This window comes from Ascaphus truei, chromosome 5 (genome assembly GCF_040206685.1).
Source record: "Ascaphus truei isolate aAscTru1 chromosome 5, aAscTru1.hap1, whole genome shotgun sequence".
Classification (NCBI taxonomy): Eukaryota; Metazoa; Chordata; class Amphibia; order Anura; family Ascaphidae; genus Ascaphus; species Ascaphus truei.
In genome coordinates, this window is record NC_134487.1 from 197,083,027 (window position 1) to 197,110,447 (window position 27,421).

Here is a 27,421-nt window from a genome sequence, read left to right on the forward strand (position 1 = left end):
TGGACGTGTATACACCCCTCCCCCCAGTGTATTAATATTATCAGGGCTGGCAAAATACAGTGAACTAGACAGCCCGAATCTACGTTAATGTAAGTAATAATACTAACACTAATAATAGTCATGGATAATACTACATATAGCAATAATATTATATATTTAATATACTTGTATAAATCAGGTACTAATACATAGTTACATAGTAATAATAGTAATGGTGATTTAAATACTACAGTCATTTGTAATAATAAGAGCCAGTTCCCCACTCCATCATAATAATAATAATAATAATAATAATAAATGTGTTTTCGCCCCCTCCTGTCTCCTTCCCTACTGTAGTTCCCCACCCAACTCCTTTCTCCTCTCCTAGTCCCTTTGCTTTGTACACTTAATTTCCCATTTCCTCCCCTCGCCTCCTCCTTTAGGATTCCTTCCTCCACCTCACCAACTCCTGTAGGGCTCCTCTGCCCACTCACCAACTCCTGTAGGGCACCTATCCCCCTCACCAACTCCTGTAATGCCACTCTTCCCCCTCGCCAACTCCTGTAGGGCCCCTCTTCCCCCTCACCAATTCTTGTAAGGCCCTTCTCCCCCCTCACCAACTCCTGTAGGGTCCCTCTCGCCCTGACCAACTCCTATAGCGCCCCTCTCCACCCTCACCTCCTCCTGCACAGACGGCCTCTTCCCATCATGATCTCTGTAACGGAGCTGCCTGTGGCTTCCACCATCCACATACTGCTGCCTGTAGGACACGTGGAAAGGAGGTGCGCGCGGCTCTCATGGTCAAAGTGCTTCAAGAGCGCGGAATGCTTGGCTGGCAGCCATTTTTTTCAGATTTTTTTTATGAAACGGGGCCCGGTGGTGGCTGGGCCCCCTCCCACACCGGACCCGGGACACAAACACCGGCAGACTCCCCCTATTGGCGGCCCTGCATATTGAATCAGGAGTTTAGTTGGGAGCTTCCTGTTGGGACGATCTGATTTTGTTCTGGAGCTACTACTTGGGGAACTCCCTGCTGAGTACAGTACATGCTTACTCCTCTTGGCGAATGAGAACAATCTTTGGCCATTACGATAGGCACCAACTACTGTATATAGAGCACGTTCCTTAACTGAAAACAATAAATGGTGACAAGACATCCTTAATACACATATCTATACACACAAACCTTTTAACAGGACTCATGGTGAAGCTTCAGTCTGAACTCTGAGTAAGCTGTTTCTAGAACATAGGGAAGATCTCTATATACCCTTCTATCTCCCTATAGTGACATCACCAGTCACAAGACATACGGTACAAAGGAGGGACTATCACTTTCTGCATATTCGTTGTGCATTACATAATGGGGAAGGGAGTAACCTAAGTTATCTTACACTGTTAACTCATTAAGGCTGGTAAAACCCTTATACTAACTAGTAGTTATCAAAGGAGGGGGTTAGATACATAACATGTGTTCAGACAAAGAGGGGTATTATAAATATGTAGCCATGCTGTAAAATGGCCTACAGTTTTCTCTTACAGTATGCTGGCAGTAAACCTGGTAAGTTACAGGGTTGCCAGCATTAATCATGGAGGTTTGCCCTCACACCCTGGTGAGGTGTCATATGTAAAGATGGGAGTGGCTACATACTCTGAGTCCACTGTTAGTGACATCAGAGATGTGCCTGTTTCCTGAGGTATATAAGGCACAGCACTGCCCAAAGTTAGTGGTTGTTAGAGCGGACGGAGGCTGATGGAGAGAGCGCACATGGTGTGTGTGCGGGTGAAGAGCAAACTGCGGAAGTGACTTTTGCGAGCCTGCTGTGGAGTGGCGCCAAGGCTGTGGCCGTGCCGTTTTGGTCCTGCCTAGGACCGCGGGGTACTTCCCCGGAGGACAGTGAGGAGGACATTGTCGTGAGATGTGGAGAGAATGATGGATTTGCTTGCCAGTCGGCGTACAAACAACCAAAAGCTACCTCAACTGTTAAAGAGATTGGCAAAGCAAACCAAAATGGCGACTCCCGCTGCCCTGGGAGACCGCATGGGCCAATGGCAGACCATGCGCACCATGCTAGACTTGCGGAGAGTTGGCCGGGAGTGGCGCCAACAGGAAAACCCCACCCTGATGGGGAGTATGGCGCGAAAGCTATGGCCGCGCCCTCATGGACTATGACTAACTCAGCCCCAGTGCTGGGTCACCCAATAAACTTATGGGACCTCCCCCTAATTTCAACCAGGGGGAGTAGTCTCCAATTATGCCCAGTGGGAACGGATCCCGCTGAGCGAGGAGCTGGTGAACCGGCCGTACCTTTACGGAAAGTAGTTCCTGTAATCAGTGCTGCCCGCGGAAAAGAGGATGAGGATTTTGCAAACCAGGAGGTTGCAAGAAATTGGCCGGGACTGGGGCCAATGAAGGAACCCCGCCCTGTCGGGGGTAGTGGCCCGAAAGCTGTGGCCGCGCCCCCCAGGACTGTGAAAAGTTCAGCCCCTGTGTTGGGGCATCCAATAAACTTGTGGGACCCTCCCCTGGTTTCCAGCTCTGGCAGATGCGGGTGGAGCTAGATGAAGGAGGGGTTACCAAACCAACCCCTGCCCTTCAGTCATGCGGAGCCAGCGAGCAAAACAGACCACTGTTGAAAGTGTCTCCGATCGTGACTATGGCCAGCAAGACAGAGGAAGAACCGATGATCTCGGCCCAGCCCTACTCTGCCCCAGGAGTCTTCCTGGTACTCCGAATAGCTGGCACCGAAAGAGTGGCGTGCCTATGCATGCAATGCCGACTGCCAGGGGGTACCGTCAGTACCGCAGCTCGATGCCCGCAATGTGGCATTTAATATCTATGGCCAGTGCCAACCTTTGTGCCGGGCCAGGCAGTGGAGGCAGGGGCGGACATAGCTGTACTATCGGCTGAACTTCCAGGTGCGCTATGGAGAGAGCCCGTGGATCCCAGAGTATGGGGAGCGGCTCAGACTATTAAAACTCAGCCAGAAGAAAAGGACAATGGTAGACGTGGTGATGGGAGAGAAATTCACCAGCGATCTCCGAGCGGAGTGCCACTCCCTAAATCGGGGCTGGATTCCTCCAATGAGGAACCCGCAACTTCTACCATGGTGGTGACGCGCCAAATGGCGGACCACTGCGGCGGTATTTCAAGACAGACGACACTCACCTGTGTTGCCAGCGAGCGAAGTCGTGTATCGCCGGTGCAGCGGCAACCAGAGAGGCGGAGTCCCACGGCTGTGGGGACCAGCGGATCAGATGGCGGCGGCAGAACCACCCCGAAGCGACGGAGCGGTAAGCAGAGTCCTTGCCTTTACCAGGCTCCGGGGGTAGCGACGGCGGTGGTAGCGGTGGAGAAAGGCCCAGATCAGGCTCGAACAGAGCCACGAGGGGAAACCGCGCTTCCGGATGTCGTGGTGGAGGAAGAGGTCTCGCTTGGGGACCCAACCCAAGATGGCGACGAGTCCCATGCGATCGAGGACATCACTTCCGGCGGCCATGGTGGAACCGGCTGGAAGATAGCTGCGTCCTCCCGAGCAGCGTTACCCGATCGCCTGGGTCCAAGAAGAGTTGGCAGGCCCTGCAGAAGCCTGGGAGCAGTGAAAACGGAGAACCGGAGGGCCCCTGCGGTGGCACCGGACCAGGTAGCGGTGAAGAGCGGGTCGTAGCCCCGCGGATGCCAATCGGCTGTCCCTATGCCCAACTCCCGGCCATAGCTAAAGCCCCGACCCCAATCACCTTCTCCTATGGGACCCCCCTCGAGCCAAGGGTTATCTGGGGAGTCCCGGGTCACATCGGATGAACGGACTGGGGAGAGCCTGGACTGTTTCACGTCGGATGACGGGTCGGCGGGCGGGAGGTACACCCGGGAAGTATCGGTGTCGAGTGATTGCCCTAGTGCAGTCATTGTTACAATCTCGAGTAGACCCAAGAGGTTAGGGTCTCAGTCCCGCTCGACCGATACGTCCGGTATATCCTCAGGGGGGAGCCCGAAGGGGGAGGTAGCGGAGTCAGCTTCAGAGGAGATTAGGGAGACCCGTTGGTGGGCACCCTTGTTCGAGGGATACGAAGCCTGGTTAGACCGTACCAGATTCCTCTTAGAACAAGACGGAGTGGTGGATTATTGGTGGGCCCAGGGGGAGTTTACCGAGGAGGCCCGATTAGAGGCGATGAGGAACCGCTGGTACGATATCAATCGCGGGCTGATAGAACCGCAGGGTTCAAGTAAATTAGAGGATCCGGTGGAACCGGACAAACCCCTGTCATGGGTGTTGCCAGGGAGAGTGGGCAATGCTAGGTAAATCCGGACTAGTCGGGCCGAGAGGGCCATTGTGACCAAGTATAAGAACTCCCATGGGCTAAAATACCCCTATGTCCCCGAACCCCTCATGCAGGAGATAGAGGACCAGAGGGATGGATGGTTAAGGAGACCATCGAACTGTACATTGTAAACAAGGGGGGCGCGCTTACTGGGCGTAAGGCGGAGGAGAGAATTTCCCAGCTGATGAGGGTTTGGAGTATAGGGCGTAGTGTCTATATGCACAAAGCGGTATATAGACCAAAGAGTGGTTTGCCCCGGGAATACAGTATAACTGTCACCGACATGGCTGGTCGGGAGGTAAAGAAGCCAGACCCCCGCCACTATTATTAGGAAGAGAGGATAGCGGAGTCTGTTTCTAGCATAGTGCCACCTGCTGGTCAGTGAGCACTAAGGCAGTGAATTAGGAAAACTGTGATATGTTATGACTAATTATGCATTACATTTTACAGTGCTTCCTGGACAAAGGTACACCAAATTTAGGTTCTAGACGGGTCGTTGGGATTCACCAGGGGGAGAATATACTGTAGCCATGCTGTAAAATGGCCTACAGTTTTCTCTTATGCTGGCAGTAAACCTGGTATGTTACAGGGTTGCCAGCATTAATCATGGAGGTTTGCCCTCACACCCTGGTGAGGTGTCATATGTAAGGATGGGAGTGGCTACATACTCTGAGTCCACTGTTAGTGACATCAGAGATGTGCCTGTTTCCTGAGGTATATAAGGCACAGGACTGCCCAAAGTTAGTGGTTGTTAGAGGAACAAGTCTGGGTTTAGACTTGGGAGTAAGGGGCCCACTAGTGCTTCAACTGATGGCCCAGTTCAAGGTCACACAGCAGTCAGGCTGACAAGGCCTACACTGTGTCCAGGGACCTGGCACAGGGGTTATCTCCCTAAGGGGAGAGGGGATCCCACTCCATTGGGAGGGGGTACCTTTCAAAGGGACAGCAGCAAGAGAAATGTGCGGCTGAGCTGCTGACTGTGAGGGGCAGTTTGCCCATACCACGAACAATAAAGAATGCCTTTGAAAAAAGAAACCCTCATGTGTGAGTCTGGAATTACTCCGCAGAGGAAGGCACCACGGAGGAGTTCCTCATCTGAATCATCCCCTTGAGGATGCAGGGATCCTGATGAGGTGGAGGCACTGCACTGGATATAGGTAGGACTCGTGCACACTACCTCAGCTGCCTGTCTGGGTTGACATTCCCCACACAACATCATGCGGGAGACTCAGGAGTCCTGTTGCCAACAGGTGCACCACCTGACACGACCATGTAACGGGGACCGGTTAGACCACAGGGGCCAATGTAAGATTGGGTGGGTCAGTCAGGCCAGAATATCCGTTACAAATATAATTGGATTATTATTGAGGTGGAAAAATAACTTTAACCCATTCCCCACCCCCTTTCAGAGTCCCACTGTAACAAAAACAAAAAACATTTTACTCAGAAATTATTTACAATACAATACTGTTTTCTTTGTTTTGAAAAAGGCGTCAATCTGCTAGTTTTAACCTTCTCTTACTGCACCTTTACACGGGACGACAAGGTGTGAAAATGGGATGTGGTTTAAGCTGCAGACCATGTTACACAGTGATTTATCTGAGTTACCTGGGCTTCTCTCTTGTACTGTGCATGAAGTTTTTGTGGAAACACCACCTCATATTTCTGCCCGGGGGGTAATGGGTTCACCGGCGAAGCTGGAAGAGAAAATGTCTGAATCAGCATAACAATACCACTTCTTATTTTCCCTTCAACAGCTACACTTTTATTCTTCCTGCAAAAACATGTCATAAAGATTTTGTCTATCCACTGAACATACAGACTGACATATCCAGAGCCTAGAGATACCCCTCTACATGAAGTAATGTATCCTCATAGACTGTTATGAAATCCAAGGAGGCAACATTTTGCTTCAGAAAGAGACAATATGGATTTTCAATTTAACACTCTGTCCTCAAATGGCCTAAAAGGAGGATTCATAGGATAGATCCAATCATTCCATCTCTGTATACACAATCTCAAACTTGATCATTAGAAACTATCCATATAGTTTCAATCTCTTCAATTTGTCAACCACTGGTATTTACAAAATTCTAATGATGATTTCTATTCAATGAATATACACCAAGTGTATAGTCTCAAAATACTTTATTAAATAAAACAAAAAAGTTAATTCAAGTAAAAAAAGATTTTATTTTCAATCAATATTATTATCTCATAGTAGATGTATATACCTACCCTTTGTGTCTCCAAATCCTTACATATGCTTATAACATGCATTTGAATTAAGTGCTAAATAAATACTGATTTACCTAAATACCTTTCATGTGTTTCAGACTGAAATTTCCCCCTTCAGTTACCCTAAAACATTCTGGGCACAAACAGCACTGGGAAAAAGTTATTTGCTTTTAAACACCTGCTACTGTATACCACTATTATTGCCGCCTCTCATTAGGCAATTTCTTTTGCCATTGTCACCAAAGCAATGGAATGCAATAAAAGAACCTATGTATGTTATATGAGCTCCACCCCAGAAGAAGCCGTGGTTACTGTGAAACGTACGTAGGGAAGCTTCATTATGCCTAAATGTCATACAGTATCTGACGTCTTTAGTAACAGGGTCTGAGCTATCAGGGAAAAACCCAGGCATACCTGCAGGATGCCCTCTCCTTGTGGTAGGAGCTAAATACTTTTAGTGATCGCCGCGAAAGCACTATTCTTTAGAATTACGCCTGATCAAATCTGCCATTCCATCTCTCCAATTGGGAGGCTTATTTGCTCTTTCAGAGTAGCTATATCTCTGTGGGATCTAACCAATTTTATCTGAATCCCATCAGATTACAGTACTATCACTAGGACTCACAGCCCAGTAAGCTTTTGTAACATTCTGCTCTATGAATGCAGCAGAGAATCTTTCAAAGTGACTGCATCTTTGACGATCCTGTTTATTGTAAATATGTACTCCTAACGAAGCTAGAGTAAAAAAAAATTGTTCATTATTTATACGATTGGATCCACAGATGTATTTAACCCAAACTGACTCATCTTACTGCATGATTCTAGGTAAACTCTGCAGCACCGGTATTTAACAACCTTTGTACTTTTACCCTGTGCTTTGTATACACCTTTCTTTTAATAAAATTACAACTTTTTAATCACTTATTTTGTCCAATATTTTCACTGATACAATATATTTCACATCTGAACAAAATCTTGTATTCATATTATGATGTTCTTTTATATTACCTTACATCTCAAGAGAAGAGTTATTAAAAGTTATATTTTATTTACGTGTAGCCCTGCTTTGGGAACTACTAGTTGGTGTAGGAGGTAACAACCTTAAAGGGTTAAATGTGGGGGCTCATAAGATGTAACGCCCCTCTCCCATCACATGGTACTGGGTGACTGAAAGACAACTTTCTGCCTGGTGATAGTGATGTCACCATTAAGGTATATATACTGAGGTAGAAGATTCTGGAACGCAGGTTCCTGGAGGAGTAAGAGCTGGAGTAGCATCACTTTATTTAATGTAGATTTTTTTGGGTTGTAGCTAGGTCAAGCGTACCTTCAGATAGCACCCATAGAAATTGCCACTGAACATCTGTAGGGTGTACGCCTCCTCTGAGGTGAACAACCCATAAGAGGTGACATACACCCCACAGATATTTCCAAAAAATGGATTCAGGGTGTAAGAGGACCAGCCCAACTGGCAGGTTCATATCAATCTGCTTAGAAGTTGAAGTTAGAATACAGAAGCCGGAAAAGGATCACTTGATAGTGATGAGTCAACCAGAGAAATAGGCTCCTCAATGATAGAGCATAACAGATATTATACACAAAAGGGACAGGTCAGCTAACCTAAGTCAAGTCATATCTGGGGATATGATAACTATATACAAATATGTTCAGGGACAGTACAAGGAGCTTTAAAATGAACTATTCATCCCAAGGACAATACAAAGGACTCGGAGGCCTCCCTTTAGGTTGGAGAATAGGAAATTTCACCAGCAACAAATTAAAGGGATCTTTATAGTAAGGGCAGTTAAAATGTGGAATTCATTACCCATGGAGACTGTGATGGCAGATACAATACATTTGTTCAAAAAAAGGTTGGACATCTTTTTAGAAAGGAAGGTATACAGGGATATACCAAATAAGTATACATGGGAAGGATGTTGATCCAGGGATTAATCCGATTGGCAATTCTTGGAGTCAGGAAGGAATTTATTTTTCTCTTAATGGGATTTTTTGTTTGCCTTCCTCTGGATCAATACGTATGTATAGATATAGAATAAAGTATCTGTTGTCTAAATTTAGCATAGGTTGAACTTGATGGACGTACTGTATGTCTTTTTTCAACCTCATCTACTATGTAACTATGTAACTGAAAGTACCTCACTGGGGTGTAAAGCTAAGCTCGCCTATGTAAGCAGAAGATAATAGTACAAGCAATGCAACAGTATTAAGCAATCTGGAAATATAATGTATGTGACTGAATAGAAGAGCATTGTATACGGATAGTAATAAAAGCTCATTGTGATACAAAGTTCCTGGCACCATCATTACTCCACCCGCATACACGCCCAGCGGGCGAGGATCCAGCACCCTGACATGGTGACTGAGCTAAGCTATGTATATAGTCTATCACCATGTAAACTTCTTGAGAGCTGGGCAAGTGTACCTCACGTGCCACGACCATGCCACCCTTGCCACAATATAGGGTGTGAGGGGGTACATTTTGGGAATGTGCACGGGATCTTATTCTGCCCATTTTGGGTGAGGTAAGCTGTATGTTATATGGAGATCAGTGTCATGTCAACTGCCCACTGTCCTAGTGTAAATTATATGTAATGTTATCCAGCCATTTGCCAGTCACAGCCCACCTTTTACCTTTCGCATTGCACTGCCCCTGTGTTTACATGTTTATTGGGTCTGAGAAAAGATGTGTTGTATTGAGAAAAGTTTTATACTGTGTGCTGAATACTGTCAATGGTTCAAGTTTTGCAATAGTACATACTGTATACAGACACGTGTATTGCTAGAGTTATATCATACCATATTTATGTCTTATACAAATGCTATGTATTGTATCTCTAGCCTAGCCTCCCGGCCGCTACTTCTTCTCCTGGACCTTTCCAGTGTAAGTCCTGTTAGGTGCAGGCAGTGGAGGGGTTAATTCCTTCTGTTAACGCCTTGTGTGCTTTTGCAGACTTGATTGATTATAAGTATCCAAGGGCGGGCCTTAGCAACAGCCAGAGAGTGTCAACCTGAGGGGTGGGTACTGATAGGCTCCCACATCCAGTGTGTGGTCCAATCAGTATCTAGATCTGACTTGTTATGAGTCAGAGTTACAGCCACCCCCAAAGGATCTAAATATTGGCACTTTCCAAAATTCTGGGTCCTTGTCATTCTCTTTCCTCCCTCTGTGGAGTGAGCAACATCTGCCCTCCATCTCATAAGGATATGTGAGGAGAGGTCTAACAGGCCTGACCTGGGCCTAGAGCCTGAGTCAGGGCACAGCTAGAAGGGAAGAATGTAACTGCTCTGTTATGTGATCTGCATGCAATAAAGACCAAAGAAAATATAAAGGAGTGTGATTCACTGTCTGCTTAAAGAAGTAGAGGTTCAGTATAGGCCACCCCCTGCCATCACAGAGGATCCATGCTTACTGGAGGCACTGCATCAAGCAAGAACAAAGGTAACCTGTGATCCTGTCCTGTTTCTCCCCACAACATTGCGGAGCCCTCAGCCCTCCTGTTTACCAACAGGTACAGACCAACAACTAGTGAAGTAGCTGAGGAAGTATACCCACCCCAATCTCAGTTAGGGGGGGGAGGTACAAGGGCTACATATCTATGTACAAAAAAAGTAAAAATGTGTTACTTATCTATGATGTCTGCTGCAGACTATTCTAGTATTACTCACATTATATATGAAGTATTGTACTACACTCAGCGGCAAATTTAAAACTCTGCCACCCCATGGCACTTAGCTGTGGTTTGCCGCCTCTTTGCTGCCGCCCTCCATCTGCTTATGAACTGAAGCGTCAAATGATGCCGCAGACGTTACCAATGTGAAACCACACGGCATCCCCATTGTAACGCGATGTCATGACATAATTTGATGATGCGACGTCGCGTTGCCATGGCAATGAGACGCCGTGTGACATCACGTTGATGACGTCCGAAGAGTCACTTGATGCTGCGGTTCAGATGGAGATGGAGTGCGGCAGCAGCAAGGAGGCGGCTGCTACAGCTAGTGCCTTCCTATCAGGCCCGATAGAGAGCGCGGCAAATATATTGGGGGGCAGACATTTTTGCTGCCCCAGAATTTTTCTGCCCTAGGCCTGGGCCTAATCGAAAAACCGCCACTGACTACACTGATCTGTACATGTCGTTTTCTGAATTGTTTTATGCTTGCTAGGGCATGCTGTTGAGTTAAAGGGTAATTGTACCTACAGTATGTACTGTGATGTAGACAGAGGCAAAGAGCTGGAATGTATTTAGAACCCAGCACTTTCCTAGGGTTTCCTCACCTGTGGGCTAATTAATGGCTGCTACCTTAATAAGCCAGCTCAAGCAGCTCCCTAGAGGCTGCAAGTTTTTGGACTGAGCTCACACCCTGAGGATATAGAAACTTTACCTCCACTGTAGGAGCACTTCCTGAGAATGTCAGAAACAGAGTGTGGGAAATGTCGCTTGAACAAGTACAGAGTTGCTGGTAAGGAGCTTAGCTCTCCAACTTATAGTTAGGAACTAAGGCCGCGATTATAGTGCCGGCGACGCGACGTGCCCGAAAACAAATACATTGCCGCCGGCGCGTGCGCTTATAGTGCGCGCCACGTCGCCAAAGCGACAAAACAACGTCGCCATCACAGAAATTGGAAGCCAGCAAAATTTGATTTGTCAAGGGCTGTCGCGTCACGTGACGGCCCTTGAACAAATCAAATTGCCAGAATCCCGAACCCCGCCACCCGGCGAAACATAACATTCGCCGGTGGCGACAGGTGACATCACCCGCCATGTCGCCGTCGACAGCACTATAGGCACGGCCTAATAAGTATCTTAGTTAGTGCTCCAGAGAACACTTGTTTTATGCCCTTTGACAAAAAAAAGTATAGCAGATACATACGCTTCCTGCCTTTCATTTGAGAGTATAGATGAAGGAAAAGAAGGGGAAGGCAAATGTTTTGTGCAGGTTTTGGGAGGAAGGTATTGTGGGGTAGTGAACATTTTTGTATTGCGAGGGAGGGGGAAGTGTCTGTGTATTTTGGGGGGGAGGGGGAAGTGTATGTGTGCATGTTGTGGGGGAGAGGGGCAGTCTGTGTGTATAGTTTTTTGGGGAGGTTATTGTGAGGAAGGGGGAAATGTCTGTGTATTGTGGGATTGGGGGGGAGGGAGCAGTGTACGTATGTTTTGTGGGGGAGGGGCAGTCTGTGTGTATTGTTGGGGGTTGTATTTTGAGGAAGGCGGAAGTGTCTGTGTATTGTGGGTGGGGTGTGAGGTGGCAGTATATGTGTGTTTTGTGGGGGAGTTGGCAGTCTATGTGTTGTAGGGATGTATTGTGGGGGAGGTTTTTTTTTGCTTGTTTGTTTGTGTGTATTGTGGGGGGGGGTGAGAGAGAGAGTGAGAGAGAGACTCTTACTGGATTTTGTTTCCCCTTCTTTAGATGGGAAAGACGGGGATGGGGTGAGATAGAGGGGATGGAGGAGGGGACGCAGGAGACATATCTTAAGTGCGGACTTCTAAGACACCACGCTGAGACAACTCCAGAGTGTCTAGGAAAGTCTGGACTTAAAAAGGTTCCGACATTGGAAAGTGTGAAGTGGAGGGAAGTAAATATAAACAGGTTTCCCTGCCAGATGTACAGATGTCCGGGACAGAGTTAGACATTCTGTCGCCAGAAAGTGGGCTTGGTCAGGTATGCTAAGCTGCTCAGGTGTGATGTTAGCGCATGACCCTTGGCATACCATGAAGCCCCTTGCCCAGCTGCAGAAACTGTGAACAACATTGCCATAGGGTGGCGATTTGGTTCCCACGGGGGGATTGGCAACACATTATACAGATAGGACATTGGTGCTTTCAAAAGTCCGTGCAGCCAATCAGGAGGGCAGATTCAACATGCTGTAAAGCAGGCCTGCACAACTCGTAAAGTGCGAAGGGCCGAACTGCTCCAAGGAAAAAAAAATTGGGCCGCACGGGTAAAATCATCATCATCATCATCATCATCATCATCATCATCATCATCATCATCATCATCATCATCATCATCATCATCATCTCTCCTCCAGCACCTATCATCATCATCATCATCATCATCATCATCATCATCATCATCATCATCATCATCATCATCATCATCATCATCATCATCATCATCATCATCATCATCATCTCTCCCCCAGCACCCCTCATCATCATCCTCATATCTCCCCCAGCACCCTTCATCATCATCCTCATATCTCCCCCAGAACACAACACTATCAACCTTTGCGATACTCCCCATCTATCTCTCATACCCCCATCTCTCCCCCTCACCCACACACATAATACCCCCCTTCCACATCAAACACACAATACCCCCCTACACATCACACACATCCCACCCCCCCTGCACTTCACATCCCTCTCCCCCTTGCAGCTCACATCCCTCTCCCCCCTTGCAGCTCACATCCCTCTCCCCTCTTGCAGCTCACATCCCTCTCCCTCCTTGCAGCTCACATCCCTCTCCCCCTTGCAGCTCACATCCCTCTCCCCCCTTGCAGCTCACATCACTCTCCCCCCTTGCAGCTCACATCACTCTCTCGCCCCTTGCACCTCACATCACTCTCCCCCTTGGGTGAATGACGGTGGGTGGGTGGGTTGGTGACAGTGACTGGGTGGGTGGGAGACAGTGACTGGGTGGGTGGGAGACAGTGACTGGGTGGGTGGGAGACAGTGACTGGGTGGGTGGGTGGTAGACAGTGACCTTAGACAGTGACACCTTGACAGTGACTGGGTGGGTGGGTGGGTGGGAGACAGTGACACCTTGACAGTGACTTGGTTGGGTGGGTGGGAGACAGTGACAGGGTGGGTGACCACTTGACAGTGACTATGGGAGACAGTGACTCGGTGGGAGGCAGTGACTCGGTGGGAGACAGTGACTGGGTGGGAGACAGTGACTTGGGATTGACAGTGACTGGGTGGATGGGTGGGTGATAGTGTGTTGACAGTGACTGGGTGGGTGGGTGACAGTGACTGGGTGGGTGACAGTGACTGGGTGGGTGGGTGACAGTGACTGGGTGGGTGACAGTGACTGGGTGGGTGGGTGACAGTGACTTTGACAGTGACTGGGTGGGTGGGTGACAGTGACAGGGTGGGTGACAGTGACTGGGTGGGTGGGAGACAGTGACTGGGTGGGTGGGAGACAGTGACTGGGTGGGAGACAGTGACTGGATGGGAGACAGTGACTGGGTGGGAGACAGTGACTTGGTGACAGACAGTGACTGGGTGGGTGACAGAGTGACAGTGACTGGGTGGGTGACAGTGACTGGGTGGGTGACAGTGACTGGGTGGGTGACAGTGACTGGGTGGGTGACAGTGACTGGGTGGGTGGGTGACAGTGACTGGGTGGGTGGGTGACAGTGACTGGGTGGGTGGGAGACAGTGACTGGGTGGGTGGGAGACAGTGACTGGGTGACAGTGACTGGGTGACAGTGACTGGGTGACAGTGATTGGGTGACAGTGACTGGGTGACAGTGACTGGGTGGGAGGCAGTGACTGGGTGGGTGACAGTGACTGGGTGGGTGACAGTGACTGGGTGGGTGACAATGACAGGGTGACAGGGTGACAGTGACAGGGTGACAGGGTGACAGTGACAGGGTGACAGGGTGACAGTGACTGGGTGACAGGGTAACAGTGACTGGGTGACAGGGTGACAGTGACTGGGTGACAGGGTGACAGTGACTGGGTGACAGGGTGACAGTGACTGGGTGACAGGGTGACAGTGACTGGGTGACAGGGTGACAGTGACTGGGTGACAGGGTGACAGTGACTGGGTGAAAGGGTGACAGTGACTGGGTGGGAGACAGTGACTGGGTGGGTGGGTGACAGTGTGGGTGACAGTGACTGGGTGGGTGGGAGACAGTGACTGGGTGGGTGGGAGACAGTGACTTGGTGGGTGGGAGACAGTGACTGGGTGGGAGACACTGACTGGGTGGGTGGGTGACAGTGTGGGTGACAGTGACTGGGTGGGTGGGAGACAGTGACTGGGTGGGTGGGAGACAGTGACTTGGTGGGTGGGAGACAGTGACTGGGTGGGAGACACTGACTGGGTGGGTGGGAGACAGTGACTAACAGTGACTGGGTGGGAGACAGTGACTGGGTGACAGGGTGACAGTGACTGGGTGACAGTGACTTACCTTGACCGGGTGGGTGCAGGTTGCCGCCGGACGCTTTCCCCTCCTGCCCCCGATATCCCTGCGGCAGCTGCCCGGGACGGGCTGGGGGGGGAGGGGGCACAGGAGGTGAGCTCGTGGGGGACGCGGGAAGCTGGCCGCGGAGGGAAGCGGTGAGAAGCAGGCCGCAGGAGGAGCTGAATTACTTAATAATTATTACTTCCCCCTCCACGTTGGGAGCAGGTGGGGGGGGGGGGAGCGGGCCCGCAGAGGAGCTGCGTGTTGCTTCCCCCTCCGCCCCACGTTGGGAGCAGGGGGGGGGGAGCGGGCTCGCAGAGGAGCTGCGTGTTGCTTCCCCCTCCACCCCACATTGGGGGAGCGGGACCGCAGAGGATTCCCCTCCATCCCACGTTGCGAGGGGGGGGGAGAGCGGGCCCTGCGCTAGCGGGCCCTGCGCATGCGCGCCCGGACCGCAGGGAATCGGCGTCATTTTTTAAAAACATTTTTTACATTTATTTATTTAATTAATTAATTTGTCGCCCGGCCGGATTCATCGCGGGCTGCACAGAGAGGCCCGCGGGCCGTATGTTGTGCAGCCCTGCTGTAAAGAGATTCACCCAGGGATTCACCTAAAGATACATTGTGCGGTACAACGTATTCCATCATAACTAAGGATTGTACCCTGCTTCAAGAGTTCGTTAGAACTAAGAATTCCAGAACGAATCCTGCAAGGACAGAACGAAAAGTTTCCTCAATTGGCACCTAGTAGGTTAAGGAACCAGATATAACAGTAAAGGGTTGTGTAGGTAGATTTGGCAACCATAGATGGGGTAGATCATGTTGTATAATGTTTAGACACATTGTGATTATGAATACCTTTGCCTCTTCTACCAACAATACAATGCACCAAGAATTCAGGGACATAGAATTCAGTGGATTGAGACTATCCCCTCCTCAAAATTGGGAAGTGGGTATAGATTTAAGACACTATGGGGGCTATGTACTAAGCTCCATTAAGTCATTTTTAGACCGCAAAGTGCTCTTCGAACGTGATTTTTTGCTCAACCCGATGCACTAAGCAATGCAAACAGGCACTTTGTGCTCTAAAAATGACTTTTTCCCGTAATTTTTTCTAAGTCCAACTTTGCTCGTTCACAACCCTGTTTGCGCTAAATTCTGGCCTTAAGCGGGATGCACTAAGCAACGCAACCTTAACGTACGCGAAAGTTGCGTTGATCAGAACACATAAGGTCAGAGTAGACGCAAAGAAATCTGGACTTTTCATCTTTGCATGCGCAAAACCCATACAACAGGCCGACGGGTGTCCCCGGCTGACCCCGGGGGTCCCCGGCTCACCAAGCGGGGGTCCCCGCTGCAGGAGTCCGGGGGTCCCCGCGGCCGTTCCGGGGTCCCCGCGGGAGTGCCGGGGTACCTGCGTCCTACGGTACCAATGTTGCACAAAAATAATAAACAAGAATTATAACTAAATACACCCCCCTAACACATACTATACAGTAATGGCCAAAATCAACATATGGATAATAATGCATTTGGCCATTTTAAATACATATAACACTCAATAAATACAGTCAAAACATAATACACTTACCGTTTACAGGCACCCACGATGAAGGCCATCTTCATCCTCATCTTCATCCTGCCCATGCCCCTTCGGTGCTGCAAAACATGCACAAAAATCACAATAGCCAATGTAATGTCCCCTAACCCCTTAATCACCATAGCGGTTATTAACCGCTACAGTCATTAAGGGGTTAACCCACCCTCACCCACCACTCAGGAGGCCTACATTCCCTCCCCCACTAACCCCCCACCCCGTGAGGCCTAACCACCCTCACCCACTACCCGCAAGGGAGGCCTACCCACATACCCTTGGGGCCAATACACCCTCCCCCCCCCCCCCAACACATAAAGTACAATAATGTGCAAAATAACTATTATCCAGATATGGATAATATATTATTTGCCCATTATTAAACACATAAAACATGCATAAATCAAAACATGAATTTTTAATCTTAAAATCACCACATTGCATGTTACAATAAATCCAGCATCTATTGTAAATATAAGCCAACAAATCAGCAGCTCCACAAATGTATATGAAATGTCACACAATTGCATTGAGTGTGTACATGATGCAATTAATCTGTGCATCATGTAACACTATGCAAAATATATGTAACAATAAAAGATGCTATGAACAATGTCCCCTAACCACCAATGCCATCATGAAAATCATTTAGAAACTAACCAACATCAATACAATTAGCATCAATCAATTAATCCATTTCCTCAAACAATTAAAATACAATACAAATCAATTATGCAATTCCCTATTGAATTCCAAAAGCCACACCATTGCCAAAACAATTCTAATTTAAAGTAACCACCATCATCCTAATCGAACTACCAGAAAGATAGACATACAGGGATAATAATTGATTGTTTGGCTCATGTTTAGGTTCTTTTCATGTATGGCTAATGTATTTAGCAGCTTTATTTTGTCATTGTTGTGAATAATGTAAATTGTATTTAGTTACAGGTTAATTGTAATGGCTACTTTCTGGTAGTTAGATTAGAATGATGGTGGTTACTTTAATTTAGAATTGTTTTGGCAATGGTTTGGCTTTAGGAATTGAATAGGGAATTGTATAATTGATTTGTATTGTATTTTAATTGTTTGAGAAAATGGATTAATTGATTGATGCTAATTGTATTGATGTTGGTTAGTTTCTAATTGATTTTCATGATGGCATTGGTGGTTAGGGGACATTGTTCATAGTGTATTTTATTGTTACATATATTTTGCATAGTGTTACATGATGCACAGATTAATTGCATCATGTACACACTAAATGCAATTGTGTGACATTTCATATACATTTGTGGAGCTGCTGATTTGTTGGCTTATATTTACAATAGATGCTGGATTTATTGTAACATGCAATGTGGTGATTTTAAGAATACAAATTCAAGTTTTGATTTATGCATGTTGCATGTGTTTAATAATGGGCAAATAATATATTATCCATATTCGGATAATAGTTATTTTGCACATTATTGTACTTTATCTGTTGGGGGGGGGAGGGGGTATTGACCCCCTAGGGTATGTGAGTAGGCCTCCCCTGTGGGTAGTGGGTGAGGGTGGTTAGCCCTCATGGGGTGGGGGGTTAGTGGGGGAGGGTATGTAGGCCTCCCGAGTGGTGGGTGAGGGTGGGTTAACCCCTTAATCACTGTAGCGGTTAATAACCGCTATGGTGATTAAGGGGTTAGGGGACATTACATTGGCTATTGTGATTGTTGTGCATGGTTTGCAGCACCGGAGTGGCATGGGCAGAATGAAGATGAGGATGAAGACGGCCTTCATCGTGGGTGCCTGTAAAACTTAAGTGTAAAATGTTTTGACTGTACTCCTGCGGCTCATCTGAGTCTAACACATCGCCGGTTTTTCCCTGGCTTTTTCCTGGAATGCGACGCACTTCACCTGGAGCATGCCGCATTCATTTTGCAATCTCAGCCACGGGTCATGCGCGGTTGACGCGCGGTTGATGAGTTTATTGAGAATGGTTCGGATTTAATAGGTTGCAATTCTTCGCGTGTCCGCCAGATGGCAGATATTCATGAATTGTAATGCGCATGTGCTTCAGTAATGTGTCGACTTGCAGGTGTTTCGTTTAAAAAAGATACCACAGTGTGCTATTGTAACTTGGCCTTGAGACTGAAGGAAGAGGTTGCAAAAATGTATCAATTTAGGCTTTTCATAAGAAAGACAAAGTCCAGTTTCGGTTAGAGTATTCTCCAGAGACCCGCTGCCCGCCATGAGTGTTCAAGTGCAGCCCGTTTTCCAAAAACCCGACAGAAGTTACGCGTATTTGATATGGGCCGCGATTAATGCAACAGATGATAAGATGGCAACAGTTGTTCAAATGTATCAGTATTTTATTGAAAACTATGACTTTTACAAATTTTCGCCAGCTCCTCATACGTGGAAGCGTGCTATAAGGAAAAGGTTATGTAGCGATCCCTGTTTTTATCGTATTGAGCCACAATTTGTTGGAGGGTATTGGTGTGTATCACCGGCTTTTTCCTGTATCTATGATCATACAGACGGCAAGAGGCGAAGGGTCGTGTTAAAACAAACTAAGAAACGACAGTCGCTGCCAAGCAATGCACCAGCACCGGCTTCCAATAACGGTCCCACCGTCAGTGACAACCCTGAGCCTGAGCTGGATTTCGCGTGCAGTTTTGATCAAGCTTGCAGGTACCTAAGCAATTTCCAGCCTCATCAGCTGACTACAGGTGGACTAGTCCCGCTGCAAACTATTGACGTGGATGATCAAGAACACTGGACTGGCAGTGGCCCGGCGCCGGTGCCAGCTGAATGGGAAATTCTAATGTGAGTATTGTTGCCGTATTATTTTCTGTGTTTTTTTTATTTTGACAATACAGTATCAATATCGGTGCGATTCAAAAGTCAAGCGATTCTCCTGTTAGCAATATCATTGGCTGAGCAGCTTCTACAGTACCGTACTGCAGATACAGAACAATTGGTGGAACACTAGGCGCATGCGCATTGGAACCTTCTTGAAACGCATACAGTATGCGTGTCATTACATCGACGGTAGGCGCATGCGCATGTGAATAGGAGATGCCCCCCGAGAAAATTATTGAGGGACTGGCTGGGAACTTCTTTAGACCATTACAGTAAAACTTTTCTTTTTGTTTTTCCTCAGAAAAGAAAACGGCTAATGGAGGGATTTCGATGGATAATATCGCTTTGTGTAACAATGCCTGCCCATTGCTGACTCGGATTTAAAAACCCACGTACCGGAGTCTACAGTTTAGTGGCCGTTGTTATTTATTAGGATAGAATACTGTACCTGAAACAGTATACTGATGTTTTCCGGCCGTACAGTATACAATACTTTTTTATAAACAGTATACTGTGTAATAAACCCGAAAAAATTAAAACTATGCATTTATTCTACATGTATTACAGTACTGTACATACAGTATGTGTCTTCTACTGTATACAGTGCCAGTAAATACAGTACAGTACAGTACAGTACTGTATGTGTCTTCTATTTTTTTTAATACTCTTGCACTGAGCATGCCTACAGTATACAGTACAGTGTGCCTGGACAGTAGTGTACATTCTAGAAACACTGTATTTTGTTACAGTAGCAAAGTAGCCAATGGAACAATGTAAAACAAATCAACATGTTCTTTTATTGGTGGAGTAAGTACAAAAACATTTATTTACAAATACTGTACAATGTAGAAACATTTTAAGTGCACAGCAATTCAAAACATCAACAAGTGTATGGTTTACGGCTAAAGTTGTGAAAACATTTATGTATAGAAAGTAAAAACATTTACAGTCAGTCAGTATGGTTTACAGTCACATGTTTTAAAAACAAATTCTTTATTCTTAAAATATACAAAACGCAACATCTCCTTTATTAAAGAACGGCAAGTCAAAACATATACAGTGGGATGGTGTGCAAAACAGTCTGCACCAGTACAGTCCTCGAGGGCAGCAGACAGGCCCAGTTTTCAGGACAACCTTGAAAACCATGCCTGTTTGCGGCCCTCAGGGACTGAAATTGTGCAGGTCCTGTGTGCGTGTACAGCAAGTTAAAACAGTAAGTTAAATACAGTACAGCAGGTCAAAACATCTCCTTTATTTAAGTTCAGCAGGTCAAAACATGTACAGAACAGCACAGTTCAGCACAACAGTATGGTCTTACAGTTCCCGTGATTAATCCAGAAAGCCCACCACATTGTCCGTCCATGGCCGATTCCTTGCATGGCGCAAAACGCCATTAATGCAGTCTCAAACGCCTTTCATTACAGGATCTATAATTGGATAAAAGCGCCGCATTTCAACCAGAATGTTCTTTCTTAAATTGGCAGAAAGCGCCTTTTTTACGCGATTCCCGTCATAGTTCACTCTGAAGGCCCAGTCGCAGTACAACGAATAGGGAACACGGTGCTTAAAAAGTAACAAGGCATACTTGTGGGGTGCACCATCACTCATCATCCTATACTTCTCCCTGAGTGCCGGTGGCATATCGCGCAGGGTGATGTCGGGCACCGTATCGATGCGAGCGAATGAAGGTCTTCTGCGAGCGGGTGTGCTTGAGGCGACGGGCGATGGTAGGTTGTCTGGGAGGAAGCTTTCCTCCGGTCTTGGTCACCGTGTTGTCTCCTGGCGTGGTCTTGATGGGGTTGTCATGTCCTCCTCAACGGCATACATATACACTACATCTTCTGGTGGAGGGGGTGCGCTTGGTGATGGAAGGGGGTCGATGCTCCCATTCATCACATCCATGTCACCCCCCTGCTCTGGCATCGGGGAAACAAGGGCATTAAGACCGAGCAAAGGATGTATACCCTCTATGTCAGCCCCTATCTTCTCCATCCGTTGATCCATCCGTTGATCCATATGTATCATCCATTGATCCATATGTATCATCCATTGATCCATATGTAGCATCCGTTGCTCCACATTTAACATGGTCTCCAGAAGCAAATCTATCTTTGCTAGCACAATAGAGTTCCCGGGGTGATCCACACTTATCCCATTCAGCATCCGGTCTAACGAGCTGCTTCTTGTGCATGGCATGTGGACATCTGGGTAGATGGGTGCAACGGAGGATGAGATGGGGGTTCCATGGAGAGAAGCGGCAGCGACGTCAAAGAAGGGTGGAGGAGGTGACCTGTGGATATCCGGTAGGGGAGAAGCGGCAGCGTCGTCGAAGAGGGATGGAGAAATTGACCTTTGGATTTCCGGGCGAGAAGCAGAGGCATCTAAGAGCAAAGGAGAAAGTGACCCGTGGATTTCAGAGGCGGCAGTGTCGTCGGATAGAACCGGAGAAGATGGCCTGTGGGTTTCCAGGAGGGCGGCGGTAGCGTCGAGGACGAGGGGTGGAGAAGACGGGCTTAAGATTTCCGGGACAGCGGCGGCAGAGTCGTCGAAGTGTATGTGAGGAAGTGGTCTGCGGATTCGATGGGTTGGCTGCCAATCGTTTTGCGTCGAGAGTACATCACCGTATATCTTCTTGACATAATAAGGCTGACGTCTATGAAAACCCTTAGCCTTTGGGGTCAGCAGAAGGTTTTCTTTATTGGCCTTAGCCTGTCGCTTTTGCCTTGGCGTGGAAACGACAAACCGCCTTTCACTTTTTCTGCATGACAGGCACGGCAGAGGCGAGTGAGTTCCTGCGTCCGTAGAATCGGGGTTGCTCCATGGAAGCAGGTGGCATAATGCAGTATCTGGACAAGGGCAAGTTCAGATAAAGATCATCGAGTGGTGGGCTATGCAAAGTGTGTAACCTTTTATGCATGGCGGCGAGGTACAGGTGTTGAAAGTGGGCGTACTCTAATGTGAGTCATTACCGTATAAATACACCATCCATTTTGTGTATTCACTGCACATTGAATACACATCGACTAAACATCGAATATACATTCTTGTGTTTGTACTGTATTTCTTTCTACTCACAGCAATGCCTGTTAAAAAGATTTCCAAGGATCTCAGCATGCGAATTAAGGAGATGTACACGAGCGGACACCGAATTGCTGCTATCCAACGCTGGTTAACTACTTCTGGCCTCGTTGTGCCAGCAACCACCGTGAGCTATCATGCACACGGAAAAAACAGAGAACGCAAAAGGGCACCAAGGGTAACTAACGTGTAAGTATATTTTAAAACTTTAAAAAAAAAATTAGATCCAAAAATGTACTGTAGATCTACAGTACTGTATCTAATATTTTTGTTATTTCTGTAGATTTATATTACAACAGTATATATATATTGTATATTTATATTTATATTACAACAGTATATATATTTTATATATTTATATTTATATTACAACAGTATATATATTTTGTATATTTATATTTATATTACAACAGTATATATATTTTGTATATTTATATTTATATTTCAACAGTTTTATATTGCTGCATATTAATAGAACAATATATTGTATCCTGTATGATCTACTGTCTCTAATACTTTTACTTACCGGAATGTTTTTCTTTACATTGTAGGGAGACAACTCTTCTGGTGGACAAAATAAGTGAGGAGAATGATGAGAAGAGTGCATTAAGGGTCAAATACACTCTGCAGGAAAATCACAATCTCACTGTATCAGAGACCAGCATAAAGAAGATGAGACGCAGCATTGGATGGAAATATGGACATGTGAGGTTAGTACTGGACAGTACAGGAGGTAAAAGTGTTGTTTAGGAAACTGTACTGTACCGCTAAAATTATTTATTCCTTGTCATTACAGAGCGTACCCCATGATAAGGGATGCAAACAAAATCAAAAGAGTGGTCCAGGCCCAGGCATGGATCGACAGTGGGGAAACTTTCCAGGATTGCATTTTCACTGACGAGTCTACTGTGTCGTTGGAGAGATTTGCAAGCTTTGCATTCCACAAAAAAGGCCGCATATCTTTGAAGCCGCGGCCAAAACACCCCGTGAAGCTGCATGTGTGGGGTGCCATCTCTAGGTGTGGACCAGGATGCATTGTCATCTTTGAAGGTAAAATATATGAAATATAATGTGGCCTTATGCACTGTACTTTACTAGTGTAGCCTTACTGTATGCACTGTACTGTACTATTGTGCAGTTTTTTGAGCACTTTTCTTTTCTTGCTTTAGGAATCATGAATAAAGCTTTCTTCCAAGACAACATTGTCCCTGAGATGAGTGCAATACATCACACGCGAGTTCCCGAATTGTCACCGCTTCTACCAGGACAACGATTCGAAGCACACCGCGTCAACAGCACATATCCTTGAGCGCGGTATCAACTGGGTGAAGACGCCAGCGGAGTAAGTGCGGTAACCATGTCTCATTTTTTTCCCACTGTTTTTACTGTGTACTGCACTGTATCTCTTAAACTAATTGTCCTTTTTTTCCAATGACAGATCGCCAGACTTCAATCCGATCGAAATGGTCTGGCATCAACTGAAGGACCAGATCCGGAAAGTGACGAAACTCTCCAAAAAGGACGAGTTGTTGAAAGGCATAATGAGTTTTTGGAACGATGTACTCACCGTGGAACGCTGCAATAAATATATAGACCATATTGCGACTGTGTTGCCCATTGTGATCGCGCGTAATGGGCAAGCATCAGGAAAGTAGTACTGTGCTGTTGTATTGTAAGTACAGTATGATACAGGTAAGTATGGCACAGATTTAATATCGTAATATCAAGATTGTTTTTGCAGGCTTGTGGATAAAATAACAGTTAAAAAATCATAATTAAAAATTTTGGGGGGGGGGCACACAAGCAAGCAGTGGTGGGTGAAGTTACAGGCGCATGAGCAGGAATAAATTAGCTCCCATCCGAAAGAGGATTACACACAGGCGCATAGAGAGGTGATGCTCTGTGCAAATCAAATTCGAGAAGGGATTTTCCAAAGCGAAGCTTTTTAGCTCGGCTATGGACGGATTCAGAACACAATGGCAAGATTCAGTAAATTAACGACTCCGTGGAATTTCAAATCCTTGAGCTAGCGTTCGTGGGGCAGGGGGCTACAGGGTACAGCTGCATGAAGTTCAAAGCTAAAGATATACTTTAATTTCAAAAGGCAGTTCATCGTAACAATACACCCCCAAATACAGTACGTAAAAAGCACACAAATCAACCATGTGCAGTAAAATGCACAGGGTCGCAATCAAGCTACAGCACAGATTGAATATCGTAATACAGTAAGATGTTTTTTGCAGGCTTGTGGAGAAAATAAAAATAAAAAAATTACAATAAAAAAAATTTTTTAAATTTTTTTTGGTCACTCACTCAGGCAGGCAAGCAGTGGTGGGCGAAGTTACAGGTGCATGCGCAATAAATTCCTGCTGTCAAGCAGGAATGTGATTGAAACCAGACACACGTTCAAAGGAATGGTGTGGGAGAGATGTAATGCATTGCACAGAAGATAAGAAGTTGAAATACCCTGCAGTGCAGTTCATTATCCTGAGCGAGGGGAGAGCGCTGTATATGCTGAAATGTGACACTGTTACAGTACTGTACACGCCTATGCGTTTTTAACAATTTTCAAATGAGACATACAGTACTGTACAGCAGCAAAGTACTGAAATGCATGTATACTTTAAATATGCAAATTTACAATTACTGCGCGCGCACACACAGACTGTGTACTGACGTAGGTTGAACACCGAAGGTATTAGACTTCCAAGACAACAGCTCGCAAACGCCCCCCTGAGTTTTTACACGGCATTGCAGTATTGCAGACAGCGAGAATAAAATGCTAATATCACGAGCGCGAAAATAACGTTCAATCCGGGCGAAAACGACAAAAAAACACACCTAACCGGGATAATCTGAGAGCCGCGGATCTAGCCGACTTAGACTCAGATCGGCCGCCACTGTATTTATTGTAATTTAAATGTATTTAAAATGGGCAAATGCATTATTATCCATATGTGGATAATAGTAATTTTGCCCATTACATTACTGTATGTGTTAGGGGGCGGGGGGGATGTGTGTTGTTTATTGGGGGCAATTGTCCCCAATAAACATGCTAATGTGCCTTAACCCCTTCATTGCCTTAGCGGCTATCTGCTAAGGTAAAGAAGCTGCATTAATGTATTTTTATTAATAGTGTGCGGGAGCAGGGGGTCCCCTGAGCTGAACCGCATTGATTTCTGCCTCAGAGACCCCCTGCTTCCCGAGTTACAGGCCCCAGTTTGGGGCATCGGTGCCAGTGCGGACGCCATCTTTATAGAGCCCACGTCGCGTCTTGGACGCTATAAAGATGGAGGCGACATTGGCCTCCGATGCCCCATACCGGGGCCTGTAACTCGGGAAGCAGGGGGTCTTTGAGGCAGAAATCAATATGGTTCAGCTCAGGGGACCCCCTGCTCCCGCACACTATTATTACAAATACATTAAAGCAGCTTCATTACCATAGCGTATAGCCGCTACGTTAATGAATTATTGTTTATTGTTATGTGTGTTTTAATACTAGTGTAGATGTGCAGGGGGTCACCTGAGCTGAACCGCATTGGTTTCAGGTCCGAGGACCCCTACTTCAGGAGATATAGGCCCCTTTATGGGGTGCCGGTATCCCCTGCAGAATGTAAATAACCCGGTCACGTGACGCGGGAGCTTTAAACTGCAGGGGATACCGGAACCCCATAAAGGGGCCTATATCTCTTGAAGTAGGGGGTCCTCGGACCTGAAACCAATGCGGTTCAGCTCCGGACACCCCCTGCTCATGTACACTATTATTAAAATGTTTTTATTTAGTGTACGATCGCCTGTAACAGTCTTGCATGGAGATACAGAATCTCCATGCAAATGTTACATGCAGCTAGCGTACGGAAAAGTTCAGAACGCTAGCAGAGGGGAAAAAAGCATCACGTACGCTGTGTCTGTTTTGAGCTATTTTGAGCAGGTACGTTAAAAAATGGCATCAAGGCCTTAGTGCATCGCGTCCCCGGCTTCACTTTTTAACGAACCTGTTTTTTGGCCAAATCAGAACGCAAAGGCATTGAGCTTAGTGCATAGCCCCCTTAGTGTCAGGGAATCTTTTTGCATCTATTCCCTTGGCACACTCTCACCCCAAGGCTCAACGAATGTCTAGACACGAGTACATTGGTTTAAGTTTACTATTGCTGTATACACCTTTCTTTTTGTATTTGCCACTGGTGCAGTTTTCAGGCCTGTTTTTATCTTTCTTGTAGTTCCTTCCCTCTCTCTTTTTTCCCCTTTTCTTCCACCCTTTTACCTTCTCTTTCCTTCCCCTCCCTTTTTCTCCCCCCCCCTCCTGTTTCTTCCCATTCCCTCATTTTCCATTTTTCTTTTTCATCATTCAGTGGTCAACAATATCCAAAGTTTCATTATGAAATGTATCTATGGGTCCATAAACTTCAGCCTCATTCCATTATAGTAGGTTTAATCCAGATTTTTTTATATATTTTAAATGGGGATATATTATGTATTCATTCAGATCATTTTAATAATAATTTTAAACATATATAAACAACATTCTTTAGAATGTATTAACTATTTAAGTTCATATGTATTTTCAAATTTATTAAAGTGTATCTTAACTCCCCATTATCATTATTAATTTTTAACTTTTTACTTCATGTGGTTTTGTATAGGTTTTTACCAAGTGGTACACATCTATTTATTGTATTCAATGCAGTTAGTTCATATGTATAAATTAGTTATATTAAACATAATGCATCATAAACCAACTATCATTGGTCTTTTTAAATTGAGATATAATGAGTACCATTTGAACATGTGGATTAATTGTTTTTTGTATAGTCCGTAATCTCTGAGACTATAAATAACTATTGCCTTTTTGATGTGGTTTAAACTTAATTACCTTTTGGGGTTAGCATGTGATTATACTGCTGCGGCAGACTTTATTCTAACAAATCACCATTTTTTACCTGGCAGGTACATGGAATGCGACACTGTTCACCTGGAGCATGCCGCGTTCCAAGCCAGGGGTCATGCCCGGCTGACGCGCGTGGCTGATGTGTTAATTTATAATGGTTCAGGATTTAATAGGCTGCAATGCTTCGCGTGTCCGCCAGATGGCATAAAATCATGAATTGTAATGCAGTATATATATATATATACAGTATATATATATATACTGTATAACAACAACCCCTATAACCCCTAACATACAGTACTGTACACATACAGTACTGTATATGCACATC

General features: G+C 46.2%; 1 protein-coding gene across 2 annotated transcripts in view; it reads right to left on the reverse strand.

The window, feature by feature from the left end:
• Nucleotides 1-27,421, reverse strand: part of LOC142495722 (zinc metalloproteinase-disintegrin-like cobrin) — a 1,243,131-nt gene that overhangs the window by 436,275 nt on the left and 779,435 nt on the right. For both annotated transcript variants that reach the window (XM_075601588.1, XM_075601589.1), the window contains exon 2: nt 5,905-5,993. In XM_075601588.1, coding sequence (XP_075457703.1) covers nt 5,905-5,993 — 89 coding nt within the window. The remainder of the gene's footprint in view (nt 1-5,904; nt 5,994-27,421) is intronic.